Here is a 17,987-nt window from a genome sequence, read left to right as displayed (position 1 = left end):
CTTTGTGAAGACTCAAAGGAGGTGCAAATTCATCTCTTGTGGTATCAAGAGAGGTGGTTTCTAAACTCTTACAAATTATTTCTTTGTGATTGTAATTTGTAATTGTTTTGTGATTAGTAAACTGTTTATCTCGGTTTGAGATAAGTGACTGGACGTAGGATTGGTAAGATCCGAACCAGTATAAAAATCATCCGTGCAAATTTCTCTCAACCTTACTCTTTTATTTATATTTATTATTTGCGTAGTAAAATAAATTGAGTAGAAATTAAAAGGCACACGTTTATATTAAAACCTCTCTTGGTTTGTTATTCCACGCTAACCATTCCGTTGCAGCCGCTCTGACACTTCCAATGGAGGAGTTTATAAATGGGTTATGATTTCTTCTTCCCCTGGATCTCTTCGTATAGGGCTTGATTGGGTTGGATTCTGAATATTCTATTGATAAAATCTTTTATCTTATATCTTCCAAATAATTAATAGATTTAGATGATTATAAAATTATTTGGAAGATATTTTTTGTTGATAAAATCTCTTGTCTGATAATGTAATATTTTCAAATTATATTCTAAATAATCCAATATCTTCAAGATATATTTGATTATTGTAGAGATCTAAAAATATTTGAAAATATATTTTGTTTAACAAGGTAATTATCTTTTGATATTTACTGATATAGTTAAACAAGGTAATTATTTAACAATATCAAATAAAATATATTAAGATATATTTTTTCGAAATTATCTTTTATCATAAACATTCATCAATTATCAAATCCCTTTTTGTAGAAAAATAGAGAAAACCACAAGATCCAATCCAACTTTTGTTACCTCTTCCCTCTTCTTAGCTTAGCCAAATTTATTCACTTTTTCATACTATTCTTGGATTGACTTCATGTAGTCTTGATTATTTGTTATTCTTGGATTCATCTTTAAGGTGTCATGAAACTTTAGCCGATTGTTGCAGCTACACTAACACACCTCAAAATAGCCAAAGAATATTAATGCAACTAAAAATTTATTTTTATCTTGTTTTAATATCTCATGCTCAATAAACCCAATTATAACAAATATTAATTAAGATATTCTTTTAAAGTACAAAAACCAATTAAGAATTCAATATTAAAGGCTAAATGAGAGCATAAATATGCACTCATCACCTTTACTTTTATTTCCTTCATATTCTTTATTATGATATGGTAGTTTTAGTTTTCATTGAAAGAAATTTTCAACTAAGTCTTTTTTACTCCTTTTCAATCTTTGTTCATAAGTTTCAAGAGAATCCACTACTTGTATTACTAACAATGTAGCCTAATATTTTGTTTGTTCAATTATGGTTGCAATTGAATCAAATTTTTGGAAAATAGATATTAAATGTTTTTTTAAAGATTTTTTGTCAAAAATATTTTCTCCCCATGCTCAAATTTGACTAACTATTTTTTTATTCTATAATAATATTCTTTAATGACATCAAATTCTTTCATTCTTATTAATTTAAAATCTCGTCTTAGAAAATAAAATTTAACATTGTATACATCATCACTTCTTTAAAACTCTTCTTATATTGTCTTCCTCTTCTAAACTTACTTTGCATTTATAACACCTATTATTGTCAGAAGATCGGGTCATCAACTACTTCTTAAAAAACATACAGTCTTTAATCCCAGTTTTGGCCCAATGGTAAACGAGGTTTAGCTTGATGTTTGTTATCATAAAACTTCTTATATACTCTGTTTCCATAGAATTATGTTGACCAAAGTAGTATATAGAGCAAAGAGCATTTCTTCTCCTATCCTCTGAATCGTTCTCACCAGTTTAAGATACAAAGTATGAGGCAGGTTAAATGGGGTGTCTGCTTTTAAGTGGCAGATGATATATTTACACAAAGTGTCCTTTTGATCACTCCTTTGAAATCAAAATCACGTTACATAGTTGTTTCCTTATCAAGTTTGGCCAATTAAATAGCTGAAAACTATGACACCTCTTAAATTGTACGTTCTGTGTCTAACATCTATCAAACACCGACACGTATACAATACCACAATGTGTAGTAGTGTAATGATTTTCTGAAATCTTCCCTACTTATTATATATGTTTCTGTTATTATAACAATAAGGAATATATATTACACAATCAAGAATATGTCAAGTATATCTATCTATCTATCTAAAATGAGAGCGGAAGTGAAAACTACGAATGAAAATCATTCAGTCAATCAGATAGTTTCTCTCAGGTCTAAGATACAAAAGAGTAACTAATTAGTAAATGAAACTTTCACAACAAATTAGTTGTAACAGAAACCTATACAGTATGACTAAAAATAAAATTTTAAAGTTCTTTTATTTAAAAGATATTAATAAAAATAAATTAAGTAAAAGATCAAAACACTAAATATATTATAATTTCAGTTTACTTTTACTTTATAAATTATTAAACTATAGAATATTTATTAAAAAAGAGAAACCTGTCCTCCCTTCGTTAACCCTTAAACCTCAACTTTCAAACATTTCAGAATCTAAATCCCCATACATCATATAGCATAGATCTGTATCCTGCTCGATTATATCCCAACATTGTAAAAGTTCACCAAGGAACACAGCTCTTCTGCACAGACCTTTCTAGCAAAAGCATGACTTTTGTTGTAAAGAATTTGAAACCAAAGATCAAAATAGGCCCTTCTAGCATCGCAAGAAATAATAGAAATCTTACACTCGTAGTACCTATTCAGAATAAAATATTCACAGTAAAAAAAATCAATTAATTTACAGTAATAAGCAATTATAATAAATAAACATTATATTACAGGGGAAAAATATTGGCAACACAAAATTGCCACATTATCAACAGCTCCGGTACTGACCACAGTAAAATTAATGGATTGGACAAAGCTGGGTTTCAAACACGATACACTATTTACAACAAATAAAGGCATTATACATAAATATCAATTTTTGCAAAGAATGATATTATGTACATCTAACTACATCAATTGGGTCATTGTACCTATAATGACAACCGTTTGAATAAGATTAACAAGCACCATCCATATTTACAGCATATGCAGGTTACTCAGAATCTCTGATAGAAAAGAATCATCTGACTGGTTCTGTAACTCTAGATCTGCAGCCAATGCACATATTTAGAACTGGAAAATGAAATACTAGAAAGACTATACGCATAAATAAATGCTCAATTTACAGCATATGAAAGACAAATCTGATTCAAAGATGATTTTATTAAATAGAGTGATATTTCAAAACAACAACGTTTAGGAATCAATGGTTATATCAACAGGTATCTCATACATTTTACTGAAATCGATACATAGTGAGAATAGTATGAAGAAATGTTAGTTTCATGGCACCCATCAAGAGATAATATTGAAAATTAACAAGCCACCAAAGATTCCTTTTTAAGTCATACTTCAATTGATAGAGTACATTTTTTTCTTATCTTTCACCAAGAAGGGAAGCTCAACTCACATGATACACAAGAGACTATCCAGCAAATTAAAGAAAAACACTTCTGAATCTGCTTGGTAACGGAAGCAACAGTATCAATAATCAATCCTCACATAATAATCTGCATAGAGTTAAATATATATATATATATATATATATATATTAAACGTTAAAATTGTAATGTCAATTTAGTACGAAGACAAAGTAATGTCAGTAATGGAACCATTAATCAGTCTTCTTCCCAGGGTTGTGCTGGACAATATTTCTCCATGGACTCCTTTTTACGTTCTGGATCTAGGCTGTAAAGGGGGAGGGAGGAAAACACTGTTTATATCCAATTTTGGAAAAGTCAACGAGTTAAATTAAAGTCAAGTCAGCTTTATCACAGACCTATTTCTGAATCCAAGAAGAGCACAGTGTACAGCACTTGCACAAGCTGAAGCGGGGGCTATAGCAGCAGCAGGAACAGCTCGAACAGCAGCAGCCAAAGCAGGTCCAGCACCTGAACCTCGCTGAAATTTTTTTAAGGGACTCTGAACTAACACGGCAGCAGATTTTCCCAAGCCATCACTAAGGCTCTCATAAGCCTATAAAATCAAGAAAAATAACCTTAATGTAGCCAAGGAAATAATGAACACAATGAACTTTTGTCATTTGTACAAGCATCCATGATCCCCAAGGGAATGAGTAAATAAATCAAAACATAGATTATGTGATTGAAGCAATTAATCCAAATGGTTTCAACAAGTATAATGATATTTGATAAGAAGTGGGACTTCCAACAATATTTAAGAAAATAAATTGAATACTAATTTTGGTACAGGCAACTTCAGATCAGATTATTCATAATGTGTTCACAGAAGACACATTCTATGTCCCTTCACTTAACACGTGTTGAAGAAGTCAAACATAGACCAAGACTAACATATCATTCTCAATAATTTTGACATTTCACCTGTTGAATTCCTTCTTGGGCATCTTTAGGTTGATTGGATCTAACATCTGTTTTTATTTTGTCTTTTACAGGCAGTGGAACTGGAGAAGGTATGCTTGAAAGAATATACTCTGCTTGGAGGAGAATGTCGTGGGCTCCCGCAGCTAGATGAACACCAAGTCCCACAGCTTCAAGAGAAATACTTCGAAGAAATGCAATTGTACCTACAAAGATTTTTTAATATTACAATGAAAACTGAACCAGAGTAGAGCAACGTGGCATTAGAATTTACTGTCCCAGAAAACTAAGAAAATAATTTTATAATAATTCTGATAGGTTTCTGATATAGAAACCTAATCAATGAATATTAATTCACACTCACAGAAAAATAGACAGCAAGAATGAATCGAAACTGAATATTATTCACAAAAGAATAGGTTTGTACATTCAAGACTCAAGGGCCTAACCCCTTTCACAGGCTAACCTGTCAACACTCTAACTTCTCAAAAGTCCCCCTTTACAACTATACAAAACCTATTTATACCACTCCTTTGCCTCCTATCCTAATCTCCTTACCCATTATAACCAAATACCCTATATCCTAACATTACCCTCCTATCCTTCAACAACCTTGTCCACAAGGTTGACTCGGGATATTGATCCTAGATAGTCACCAGGTATATAACTCCAATCCTCACAACCCCGAATTGTTGTTCCAGGCGAATCCCAATGAATACCAGACTCAACATGTTAGCAAGCAAATGAATAATCCCAGCCTGTAACCAAATGCAAGTGACAAGTCTCCATCCATGATGCTTGTTCCCAACATTATCCCACCGAAGGGCTCCCATCTTGGTCAATGTTGAAGAAGGACCAAGCAACGGATTCTCCTACATAGGTTCGAATGAGAATCTTCCAAGGAACTTGGCCACGCAACCACCTTGGGTATCGAGGTTAATCTTGGGCCAATTGTTAATGTACATGGAAATAACAAAAACAGCAATATTAGCAACCACAAACATAGGAACCAGCCATGATGTCCAATAGGTATCAGCTTCGTAAAGATTAGAAGACTCATGCACAGTGTAGTTTTCTTCTGTTCAGTTGTTCTTGGTTCTCCCACCGCCAGTCTCAAGATCTCTTCTAGCCATAATTTTTTTTTCTCTCAATCAAACCCAATTTCCACGTCTCAAATTTTATTCTGTAAAGATGCTTTATATCATGAAGTGGTGGTAGGCCCTGCACCTCCTGAAGTACTCGTAGTGCGCCTGCAGCACTGCCTCCAATTCGGCTTTCTGCTCACCTGTCAAGTAAATTGGTCCCTCACTGTCCACCTTTTTCTCCACTTGGCCCAGATCCCAAACCATCGGCCAAGCATCTGTCAACTTTAATAAAGCTCTGGACAAAGCTGGGTCACCTCGTATCATCACCTTCTTACCCTCCAGGAAATATCCCATGGTCATCTCTTTCCAATATATCATCACTTCTCCTAACTTACCTAACCACTCTACACCTAAGATGACATCCACCCCGCCTAGCTCAAATAAATGAAGCGTTTCCTCGATGTTTGCACCTGCCAAAGTCATGGCCACTTTCTCACAACACCTACGCGTCTCTCTTCTCTGCCCATCTCCCAAACTCACATGATAAGGAGGTGTGTCGTCTATGGATAACTTCAGCTCTTCCCGACTGATAAAGTTGTGACTGACCCCACTGTCAATGAGTACCAGCACCTTCCGGTCGCTTATCATTCCCATCAACTTCATAGTTATGGGTTGAGTCAACCCCTCTGCAGAACAAACAGATAGTTCCATATGTTTTGGATCCTGGTCTGTTCCTTTGTCTGCGGCGTCCCCCTCATCTTCTCTAGAAGCAGGACTCGTAAACTCTTCTCCGAAGAGCGATGGTCGGGTGCGAACGGACTTCCACATCGGAAACATCGCCCCTCTTCTCTCCTCTTATGGAATTCGGGGTACAGTAAGTTTCGCACCATCCTTCCCCTATTGTCGCTCCCTCCTGTCGTACTCCCTCTCGCACTACTCGCCGTCACCACTCCGTCTCTTCTCACGGGCCCATTACCCTCTGTTTCGCCTGATTGGTGCATGGAAGGTCGTTCGGTCTCACCTTGTACCACCGCTCCTGTCGCGCGCGACCCCGACTGTTCAACCTTGAACCCGTTCCAACTTTCCCCTCTCGCTCTGGTCACTGCGTCTTCTACATCCCGGGCGATCCTCATCGCAACCATCAATTCTTGAGGATCTTGAATGCGAACTTACCCCTTAATATCTTCCCGTAGTCCAGCCAGGAAAAACCCCAATGCCGGCTCCTCTGACAAGCCCTGGGTCTGACCCAACAATATCTCGAAACTCCTAACAAATTCCTCCACTGTTCCGTCTTGTCTCAGCGTCACTCGTACGCAATTCCTTGAAATCCTCCTCTGAAACAATTGATCAACCCAGCTTTCAGCCCAGACCAAGAATAGTTCTTGGCTTTTTCTTTCCAGAATTTGAACCAATAACTCGCACTCCCTTCCATACTAATGTAGGCGAGCTCTACCTTGTCCTCCTCCGCCACTTTCTGAATGTCAAAGAAACGTTCCGCTCTGTTAATCCAATTGTGAGGCTCCAACCCTTCAAACGACGGTAGGTCAACCTTTTTTCGCCAATTTTGCTACCCCCTTCAGAGCTTCCATCGTGATCGTTCGGCCCTCCTCCCATTAGCCTCATCATTTGCTGCATGTCAAGTCGTATCACAGCAGTCTCCGCCTTTATTCCCTCCACTGTGATCTCAAGATTCTCCAATCTTCCCTCCATATTGCTCTCCATCACCGTCACAGCCTCCTCTTGATCCGACAGGTCGGACCAAATAGATAGGTTTCTGATATAGAAACCTAATCAATGAATACTAATTCACACTCAGAAAAATAAACAGCAAGAATGAATCGAAACTGAATATTATTCACAAAAGAATGGGTTTGTACATTCAAGACTCAAGGGCCTAACCCCTTTCACAAGCTAACCTGTCAACACTCTACCTTCTCAAAAGTCCCCCCTTACAACTATACAAAACCTATTTATACCACTCCTCTGCCTCCTATCCTAATCCCCTTACCCATTATAACCAAATACCCTATATCCTAACACATTCAAATGGGTTTAGAAAACTGAATTCACTAACAGAAGGTTCATAAGTGCCAACTGGCATCATAAGGAACACTAAAACTGATGGTATGAGTTGTTGCGACTGGACACTATTTATTTACTAGTGAAAGATTATGTACAAATACAGGGTCTAACATGTCCTGCAACACCAAAGCAAACTTTTACAAACAAGCAAACAAACAAGAGTAAATTATGCAAAATATTATTTAAGAATAAAAAGGGTTCTTAGCAACAATATTTATAGTTTGGCAACAACCAATCAACTAGTTAATAAGTAATTAATGTATGGTTAATGAGAAACCACTTGTTATCTTATTAATCAAAATAATTAAACTTTAAACTTCTTAAAATGTAAATAAAAAACATTTTTTTACATAACCTATGCAATCAGGAAATCCTTATGCAATTAAAAAATGTCCAAACATTTATAATGAAACTCAAATTAATAAACATGTAAATTAGCCTTAGTCAAACAACAAACTCCTAAACTAATTAAAAAATCATGAATCAACTAATCCCTAATTCTGATGCGAAGGATTGGCATCAATATTCAAAAACTAATTGAAATCAAGATAAAGAGCTAGCTCCATTCAACTATGACATTCAATCCATGTTAGATTCAGTGAAACCGAAGTCTGTTGTACACAAAAAGAAGAAAACAGTTTCATCAAGGATCTCAAATTAGGATACTGTGAATCAGCTTTAAGTGTAGATAGGATCCAATTGCAATGTATAGGTCTTGAGTCACGCATTGAATGTATGGTATAATGGGATTCACAAGACCTCGAGCTCTACAACTACAATGGTTAGCTTTTATCGTATGGTTATGCCAAGGTTATTATCAGTTTGTACCAGCGTTCTCCACCATCTCTCCTCAATTGCAATTGAGTAGCACAGGAGGTGACACCAGTATTGTAGGATTCACTCGGGATTATAGTCTAACGGCTGGCACACAACCACACCTTTGTAAGATCTGATTGCAAGCTATAAAATTGGAGTGCTAGATGGGAAGTAAGGGCATGCGTGATGTTTATAGAACTGTGAGCTAGCCAACTACAACAGCTAGCTTTTGTGGTGTGATTCTTCTATGGTTAGTATCATGTTCAATATCTAAATAAATTTGCAGAAATGTTAGTACTATCTACAGATCACTAATAAATATTTTGACAAATTATACTGCTGTAGCTGCTTATATTTTATTATCTTGTGCAAAATTCTAAATTATACAGGTAAAACTAGCAGAAAAATATCTACCAACAACCTACCCCTCTGCACACCCTTGAGCACTCTCCGCTCCTTCTTGTAGCTCTCTACTGGTGATGAAACCAGCTTAGCAGCACCAGCCCCAACTGCAATCAATGATCGTACAGTAGGAAGACCCCGGAGTATTTTATGAATCTACATATTGAACAATGTAAATATTATAAATGAAGAAAGCTAAAAGGTAAACCTGACATTTCCAAGGAATATAATCCAAGTTAGCATACCTGATTCTGAGATATATCTTCCAACCAATCCCCTACAGCAGTTTCACATACACTGGCCCAACCGTAGACGCCAGAGGCATGAACATGTTTGAGGTTAAGCTCAATCCCCTGGACAACATTCAAAAATATTCATATTTACTTTTTGCAACAAATAGTTTATTTTTTGAATTAGTTGCCAAAGATAAAAAGGGCCAACAATGTTTTTTACTCAATTTTCAAGGTGCACAACCAGGAGAATCATTGCAACACCAAATAATATTCATGAGTCAACAAACACGTCAAACTCAGTTTAAAAGATAATGGTCTATAATTTGAAGAATATCTTGAAACAGAGTTGTCATGTACATTCTTTGTGAAATATTATGCGAAATATTATTTAAGAATAAAAGGGGTTCTTAGCAACAATATTTATAGTTTGGCAACAACCACTAAAATAGCAAGCCTTGATGCTATACTGTTTAACAATGAGCCCATCAGGTGATAATATAGGTAATTATAAAACTAAAATATGAAAGAAAAGAGGACAGCCTGGGGTATAAAGCTGGGCTGGACTTTTTATCTAAATTTAATCAACAATAAGAAAGAAAAAAAAATTAAAAAATTGAAGAAATTTTACCTTCCAAGGGACAAGATTTACAAGCTCTACATACTTTCCATTCCTTAAGGCTGCTAGATCTACATGAGTTGGACTGTAATCCACCCGAACAAGAATAGGCCATATATCTAGCTTCTGAAACCAAAATAAATATATGAATACAATAATATTACCAGGTAGAAGAAAAGCTTTTGAATTAATGTCTTAAGTATGCTTTAAGACAGGGATTAGACCACAACACGTGTTTCTTCAACTTCATGGGAGCAACAATTCAATTCCCGTGCAACACACTTTCACCAAAGTGAGGAAAACGGACTAACTGGTATAGTAATTGGGATTTCCGTATTTCTTAAACACTTTATGTTGCCCTAGAGAACAATGTACAGTCCAAAAATATGGCAAAACATGAAATTATTATAGAACACAACTTGCCTGGAAGTAGGGAAGCAGTGCCTCTGGTGCAACTGAATGAAATACATGACCTTTATCTTGCTTAGTCTTCTCAAGCAATGATTTTGAACCCTCCAAATCTTGAGAACTATTAGGAAACTGACCCTTCAATGTGTTTTTTCTCCCAAAGAAGTCAACAAAAAAATCAAGCTGGCGCTGATGGAGATGTAAAAGCAGAGGTAAAATAGTAACATTTAACCTGAAAAGGAGAAAGAAAAGCATGTAATATATGACATACTTCATGCTTAATATTTCCTATATATTATTTTAAAAGTTCTAGGGATTGCTGTAATTAAGTGGACTTTAGTTGTGAAGAAAGACCAAAATATCTAATATCCCTGTGTATATTTATTAACATAAATACATAGCCATGAAAGTTGTGAAAAACACAATGTAACTGCCATGCCTTTAAAGCTATGAGGAAACTGGAAGTCGAAAGTCATCACAATGACTTTACCTAATAGTTGAAGAAAGTTTAAGCAATTCCTAACCAGTCAGCCTATTTCACTCAACTAATAGTAAGGTTTACAAAGGCAATACCATCTCCAACAAAAACAGTCAGAATGGCACTTTACCTGTACTCCTCGAGGGGAGTAAGAGGATCTGGTCTAACTGCATCCAAGTCCAATTTAAATGCTTTCGAAAATGATTCCCTAGGATGACCTTTTGAGTGATAATATCCTAATACCTTCCAATTTAAAAATAGAAATATTAAAACCTATAACTTGTAATTTTAAAGATGTTTGAAGTAAAATCATGTAATTTAAATCAACAAAATTTTCAAAGTTACCAGTTTCCAAGGTGCATCATGGCTTCTGTCATACAGATAAAAATCTTTAACAGACACAGACATCTTAGATACATGTAGTCCACCAACTGGATATATATCATACTGAAATTTCAACCCAGACAATGCAAGTTCCATGCAAATAGATGTGTCTCTCCCAGAATGCTGCCCACTTTTCTCAGGGTCAAGCCAGTCAGAACCACCATACATTCTCCATCTTATATCAATTTTCTTAAGAATTACACGTCCACAAGTCTCACCATGTGTTGAACTATCATCAGATGAAAGCATGCCTTGATGATCTACAGCCTTTTTCATTCCAGGTTGTTTGTTTTCCTCTGCAATGTGGTTTTCTAATACTTTCAGAGAGGTTCCTCCATACCATCTACCACTTCCTCTTTCAATCTCTTTATGTTCCACATTCCTCAGTTTGTGTCTAGAAAGCTCATCACAATGAATACCTAAAGATAGCTCTGAGAGAGGGCGCAAGTCAGACAAACAATAGCTTTCTATAATCTCTGGAAAACAACCCTCTTGCAGAAATGAAGTATCACTACCTTCAGGTCCAGGCACACTCACTGGCTCAGTCAAAGTTAGTTCATGAGAAAGAACTTCAGGCTTATGCAAATTCATCTGACCAACTTCAATTAAGCTTCCGTCAAGTGGAATCCCTGATTCAAAAGGATAAGATTGGGGTGTATTATTGTTGTTTACTTTAAATGCATCTTCACATATTTCATCCATCCAGCCAGCTATTCTAGATCCATCCATTGAAAATGTATGAGGGGAGCATTGTTCAGATATTGCAGACATTGAGTCAAATCTGCAATTCTTGTTTTCAATTTTTAATTCGTTCCTTTGCTGTGCCTTTTGAACATTATGCCACCTATTCTGCAAATGCACGATAGATTCCTCCACGTCAGGAGCAAATAATTGCTGAAGTTGGGCAGCCAAACGAATCAGACCAGCAGTCGTGTCATAGCAAGTTTCCAAATTAACATGAGATTTAGATAATTCCAGTTCCCAAAGAAGACTGCTAGTACAGTTTGTTTTCAAAATTGCCTCCATAAAAGCCTCCTGAGAAACTTTAACATAACCAGATTTTTGAAGATGTTCAACACTATAAATGTCAGACATAGAATTCAGTTCCGAAATTAAATGAAGTAGAAGCCCCAAGTCATGCACTCGAATTTGGAAAACATTTTCAACTGTGTCCGCTGAAGATGAATTTGAAAGAGTTAAGCTGGATGCGGCCAACAAACAGGAAACACATTGTTCACTCATATCTTCTTTGATAAATGAACAGCTAGACTCTGAATTCAGTTCACTCTGAACTGCAGGATTCTTCAGATAAGGCTCATAGCTTAAAGCAATATCGATCAAGCACAAAGCAAAATAAGTTGTGTGAGAGTTATTATGTTCCTCCTTTAAAACACTATGATCTCCTATACCTTCGGTATTAGAAGCAGGCAAACAGAAAAAGGATGAAATTGCATTAAACCAATCCAAACGACCACCTACAGCAATAACCGTACCACAGCTGACCGTAATGGATGTCACAGCGACGGAAATCTCAGGATCAGAGAGACAAATTACTTCAGAACCAGCAAATTTGGAAGATAATGTATTAGAACCTCCTCCATCACCTCTTTTCACAACGGAGTTGCTACAAGTAATCAGAAGAAACTCATGATCAGGAAGTCCAGTGACAGACCCCCACAACTTGCCTTCACCATGAGCTAACCGGAAGAAATTTGCAGCCTTAATGCCACCAGTATTGGTGACCGATAGCACCTCAAACTGTTGAACCTTCAGCCTGAACTGACACCAAATTCCAGGAAGTTCACTCTTGATTGAACTTTTGGTTCTCTCAGATGTATCCCTATCAATAAGAATTTCAAGAGAATCACATTCCAAAAATACTGATGATTGTGACACAGAAGATTCCTTTTCAACATTGGCTTGCTTAGAAGCCGCACATGTCAATGCATTCAGTGTCTGATGTAGAAGATGATGTATGCCTTTATATTGAGAATAATTCATATTAATCACAAGTTGAGATAGATGGACATGTATGAGAAAGGATGAGCTTAAAATCATCTCTTGTTGAGTTTGAGACTTCCATTCTTCCAGATCTTTCACTGTTGATACAGACACAAACTCGTCCCCCCTTCTTCCAGTGTCCTCTTTGCCCCTAGTTTGCTCTGAATTAGCAAATAATCTGGCTTTCTTAGCAATCCAAGGACCAGTAACTTTACCCTCTTGCAAAACAACACGAAAAACAGAGAAACATCCTCTTCTATGAAAAATAGAAAAGAAGCAGCTAGCAGAAAATTTCTCATTCTGCACATCATAGGAGATGATTCCACCATTCTCATTACTTGATGTGATCAAGTAGATGTCAAGATCACAGAAACTCAATTGAAGAGATTGAGCAGATACTGAAGGAAATCTTTTCTTCGAACTTGCATTTGAACTTTGACTATAAACTGGAGCACATCCATTGTTCAAAGGTGATGATGAAGTAAAATCAAGAGCAATGAACTGTTCCCAGGGAAATGAATTGTTATGATCTCCATCCCTTTCAAAAGGAAAACACAATATCACTCTTGCATTAGATATTGATATATCACCATGCAAGCACTGTGTTGGGGAGAAAGATATCACACAGGGACTAGAACCTTCCTTCATATTACTCTGAGATGGTGCACACTTGATATCTAAGGCTTCAGATAGAATTTCCTTTTCTTTGTTATGCATCCCAAGTGATTTCTCAACTTCTTTTAGCAGATTCATGAGCACATTAATTACTGAAAAGATTACCCAAAAACTAAACGGGGGCAAGCTCAGTGAGAATGATGTGTTTCCTATGAGACAACCATCAGATGAACTTGATTGCACAGAGAATTTGCAATTCATGACACCAAAAGTTCTAAACAGTGTAACTTTCAACAAACAATCATTGTTTCCAAATGGAAAATCTGTCGCAACAGACCCAATTAATGAATGTGAATCTATATTGTAACAGGTAGAAGAAGGGAGAGCATCGAGGACCTTAGCTTGTAGGTGTTGAACCAAAGCAGTTTGATTTTTAGCATCAACTCCAATGTTCCAAAAATTAGCAACTTCTATATGCCTCACCTTTGCATCTAGAGTCATGCCTTGAGGGCATACCTATGGGGATTACAATGCATTCTAAGTTAGAGGAGGAACTTATTCAAAAACAAGTATCAGAGTAGATATAGGTAAATAGGTCTCTCAAAGAAAGCATGAAGCCATGGGTAAAGATTTTGCAAGGGGGTTTGAGGAGAAAACATCAAAGCAAAATTTACCTGCAAAGCAAAAACGATGTTGTTGCACTCTGCACCAAGATAATCAATTTGTAACCCATCCTTGTGACCAATTTCAGTGTCAGAAAATTTCTTCTGTTCATCAACACAGCAAGACAAAACAACAGATACTCCAGCAAAAGTTGCGCTGAAATTGGTTTCCATATGTTGCTGTTCTGTTTATTAATATCATAAAAAAATTAGTGAATACAAACTATCAAAAGGAAACAGCATATATTTTGTGTGCCTATTTGTTCAGCACAAACATTAGAAATAGTCGTTTAGCTCCATATGTTTACTTGTATGCAGACATAAAAAAATGCAATATTCAGGACTGAACTGCATACAAAAAGTTTAAACCAAACAAATTGAAGATATAAAGTTTCCATAACAAATAATAGCTTGAGAAGTAAATACCAGATGGAATATGCAAAGATCCAGAAGCAAGGCTGGATGCAGCAGTAATAGCACTAAAAACTGAATATGTCCAATTCCACATTCCACTGTTTCCTAAAGCTGATTGAGAATTTCTCATTCCATCAAAACATTCAAAAAACTGGTCCACACTGCAGAATCCCAATAACAAAATTATCAACATATTAAGAGTCAATAAAGATAGGAAAGACCCATGAGCTGATAAAAATACTTAGTTGATTTAGCTACCATGTACATAATAGATGTCCTAAGGAAGTGATATTTCTTTACATTGTTAACATTAGGTAAAATTGCACAAAGTACTTTAAGGTTTACTCAGAGTAACCATAAAGTTTAATTGATAACACAACACGAATTATACTTTCATTTTAAAGTTTTTAGACTAATCTGTAACAGATACATCCAATATAGATGTTTGAATGAATTTTAAAATTTTCTACTGGAGAGTGTAGTTTTCTCTGAGAGAAGAGAATTAATTGATGACAAATATTTAATCAGAAGGTAGCATAAGAAACTTTTCTATTCAACAACATGGAGCAAAAGAGAAAATATGAGATTGCCATGTTGTAAAGTTAATTGGTCAAACTAAATAAGATTTTCAGAATTGTCATTTGTCAAGGTATCCAGAGAGTCTCGCAATTTATTTCAATTAAATGTTTCTCTAATAATAATAACATTTAAGAGGGAGAAAGAAGGACCAACCTTGCCCCAAAATCAAGTTCTTGAATACCATCCTTATTGTGACTGGTATGAGTAGATAATGGTACCCAATCAGATATAACATTAGCTGCAGGAAGTAAATCTTCAGCAAGGGTTTCAGGTTGGATCAAAGAAGCATATTCAGCTGACAAACTGCCATCGGCAGTTATAATCTCACTGGAAGCACTGCCAATAGAAACTGAAGTTGATGAATGCCGTAACAATGTAGAATTTAACTGGGCAGATCCTCTTACATTGTGATTTGTGCAACCTTTTCCATTCTTATTCAGATTCTTAAGAGTTTCCCATGATTGCAATAGCCATTTAATAGAGCTGGGCTGAAATCTTAACACTATGGGATCAACATGAGCAACTGCATCCACCTTGCAAATGTCCAAGGAGCCATTCTTCCAAGGAATACTTAATTTTATACTTCCACTAAATCCACCTTTGTTCCCGGTCATGACTGGACATGTTGCTATATTTGACCCCAAAACAGGTTCATCACATCCTGCACTTGATTCATGCTGAAAGTAGAAATCCTCATTATCTATTTGGAGAAGCTCAATAACTGCTCCATGAAACTTTACAAAGTTTGTTAGCTGGCTTATGCCAAGGACATCAACATTCAAATCAGCATCTTCAGACAGACTAGTTCCGCATTGTATTTCAGAAATCTGAAGAACTAAGGTATGATGACAATGTGTCTTATTTTCTACATTATCTACAGATGGATCAAATGCAACAATTACATTTGTTACTGTAACATGGAAGCTTGTGAGCAACCACTTTATCATTTTTGCAATGGTTTTCACACCTTCGTGAACATCCATTGAAGCCAACTTCTCAGCATCATCTGATATTCCGTGTTCAGTCCTCGTTGAGCTGTATCCATGGTGATGGTTATTACTATTATCCATGCCACATGTTTCATCTTCACTTGTTGACATTTTATCTAAGCATGGAGAAACTACTAATTCAAGCCCATTCACTTCAACCTCACAACCTTTACCACTCCAAGGCATTTTAATCAACAGGTAGCCAATTGAACCTTCTTTGATCATTATGGATGATTTCTTACCAAACTGATAAAACATTTGCAGAGGAACGCAATAAGTCAACAAAAAAAAAAAAAAACTAAATAAATACTGTTGATGATTTTCAGCTGAGAACAACTCCCAATTCTATAAAAGCAATCTTAAGAGTTTACTTTGTAATAAAACTTAAACCCTACATTAAGAATTCACAGTTTCCCTATAACAAACACCTTTTGACGTACTTAGGTCCCATTTGAAATAATTTATAATCTGGCTGTCCATAAACTGTTTTCAGCTTATTCCAATAAGCTCTTAAGAATAGTTTATGAAAACAGCCTATATCTTGTATAAAACAATTATATGAGTACTTACTCAGTTAGACCTTGAGTTATTTGACCAAAATGATCCATAGTCCTTGTGAGAGAGGTGATGCATGTATGAGGAGCATATCAAGTGACAGTACTATATTATCACAAGAGATTGACGGAAAATCATTTTTTTAGCCTCAAGGCCTTGCCTGACCCTACCGACGCAACTCATGTAACTTCAATTTATCATCAAAAAAGGAAAAAAGAACATTGACAGAACCAGAGTCGACCGTTAAATCTCAGCTAGCTGGCCAAAACTAGAAGTTACAGAAAACCACATGACTTTACATCCTAACCTTGACCATACATACATGACCGAATGAAAAGAATTTAATCCTCTCCCTTCTATGTGTGTTAATAAACAACTAATTCAAGTTAGACTTCCTTCCGGGCTGTTGGCAACACACTATTTATTAAAATTTCATACCTTCCTTCAATACTACCAACCAAACCATCATAGAAAAGGCGGCGAGAATAGCACGAATACCTTGGTGTTGACGAAATCGACATTGAGAGCGAGATCGGAGAGCTGAATGGTTCCCTCGGAGAGTTGGACGTCGAGCTGGTCGAGGTCGAGGTCGCCGAGAATGAACTGGCCAAGTTTCTTCTTGAGGAAGAACTTGCAAACCCTCTTGAGGGCCCACCGCGAGAAGGTGGCCTCGGCGGATTTGGCAAAGTTCCGCCAGGGAAACATGGCTGCGGGAAGGAGAACTGGGCAGAATTAGGGTTGGGATAGAGAATCAGGAGGGAAAATCGGAGGGAGGGATGTTGGGAGGTGGCGGCGACGAACCATAAAGCTCCATAAGATTGGCACGCAACCACGAGATTGTAGGAGGAAAAGGAAGGATGGTTTTAAATTAAATAAAAAAATTTAAAAAAAATCTACTTCTACTTTTTCTTTTCTTTTTTCCTCCCCTTTTCTCCTCCTCTTCCATCAAATTTACTTTATCCTTTTCAAAATCAGTTACTTCGAATTATAAATTCGGTTAACAATAACAACCAACAGATCATAAATACAACTATTAATTAATAAATAAATTAACAATTCTCATACTATTTTATTGTCATCTAAATTCTTTTTGTTTTTTGTAATTTATTTGTTTTATAATAGAATAATAATACCAGGACCTTATAAGAATAATTTATATTTTGAGAAACTAACCATTAAATCATAAATACATTTTTATTTTTAATATTTGTAATATTTATATTATCATGATTTATTTTATATTTAAATAGAGCACTTTC

The 17,987-nt window shown here is 35.9% G+C and overlaps 1 protein-coding gene and 1 pseudogene across 6 annotated transcripts; both read right to left on the bottom strand.

Annotated features, from left to right (window-relative positions):
• Window positions 1-2,401: 2,401 nt before the first annotated feature.
• LOC106768169 (autophagy-related protein 2) lies at window positions 2,402-17,664 on the bottom strand. 6 transcript variants are annotated; one of them, XR_002668457.1, is made up of 16 exons: window positions 17,227-17,656; window positions 15,338-16,419; window positions 14,618-14,766; window positions 14,204-14,376; window positions 10,875-14,045; window positions 10,660-10,772; window positions 10,067-10,283; window positions 9,656-9,769; window positions 9,040-9,147; window positions 8,818-8,950; window positions 4,413-4,615; window positions 3,848-4,044; window positions 3,681-3,756; window positions 3,479-3,527; window positions 3,000-3,116; window positions 2,402-2,716 (listed from the first exon to the last, which is right to left on the bottom strand). XR_002668457.1 is itself a non-coding variant. In XM_022783031.1 (14 exons), exons 1-13 carry the CDS (start codon window positions 17,431-17,433, stop codon window positions 3,687-3,689), a joined length of 5,937 nt encoding a protein of 1,978 aa, XP_022638752.1. In that variant the 5' UTR covers window positions 17,434-17,656; the 3' UTR covers window positions 2,758-3,116; window positions 3,681-3,686. The 6 variants fall into 6 exon arrangements, 2 of the variants coding, with proteins under 2 accessions (XP_022638752.1, XP_014508646.1); XR_002668458.1 differs by lacking the exon at window positions 3,479-3,527; XR_002668456.1 differs by lacking the exon at window positions 2,402-2,716 and having other exon boundaries at window positions 2,758-3,116; window positions 3,479-3,578.
• LOC106768170 lies at window positions 4,643-5,542 on the bottom strand (annotated as a pseudogene).
• Window positions 17,665-17,987: the final 323 nt, after the last annotated feature.

Source organism: Vigna radiata, chromosome 7 (assembly GCF_000741045.1).
Source record: "Vigna radiata var. radiata cultivar VC1973A chromosome 7, Vradiata_ver6, whole genome shotgun sequence".
In the NCBI taxonomy this organism is placed as follows: domain Eukaryota; kingdom Viridiplantae; phylum Streptophyta; class Magnoliopsida; order Fabales; family Fabaceae; genus Vigna; species Vigna radiata.
The sequence above is the reverse complement of the archived record's forward strand: the minus strand, read 5'-3'. Positions and strand labels throughout refer to the sequence as shown.

What these genes read in the sequence shown, in the direction of transcription:
- LOC106768169 (XM_022783031.1), bottom strand. Translation starts at nt 17,433, where the DNA reads ATGTTTCCCTGGCGGAACTTTGCCAAATCCGCCGAGGCCACCTTCTCG. An exon ending in ATCTTTGCATATTCCATCTG is followed by an intron (nt 14,377 to 14,617) that starts GTATTTACTTCT and finishes ATTAATAAACAG; the next exon opens with AACAGCAACATATGGAAACC. An exon ending in CTTCTTGGATTCAGAAATAG is followed by an intron (nt 3,757 to 3,847) that starts GTCTGTGATAAA and finishes CCCCCTTTACAG; the next exon opens with CCTAGATCCAGAACGTAAAA.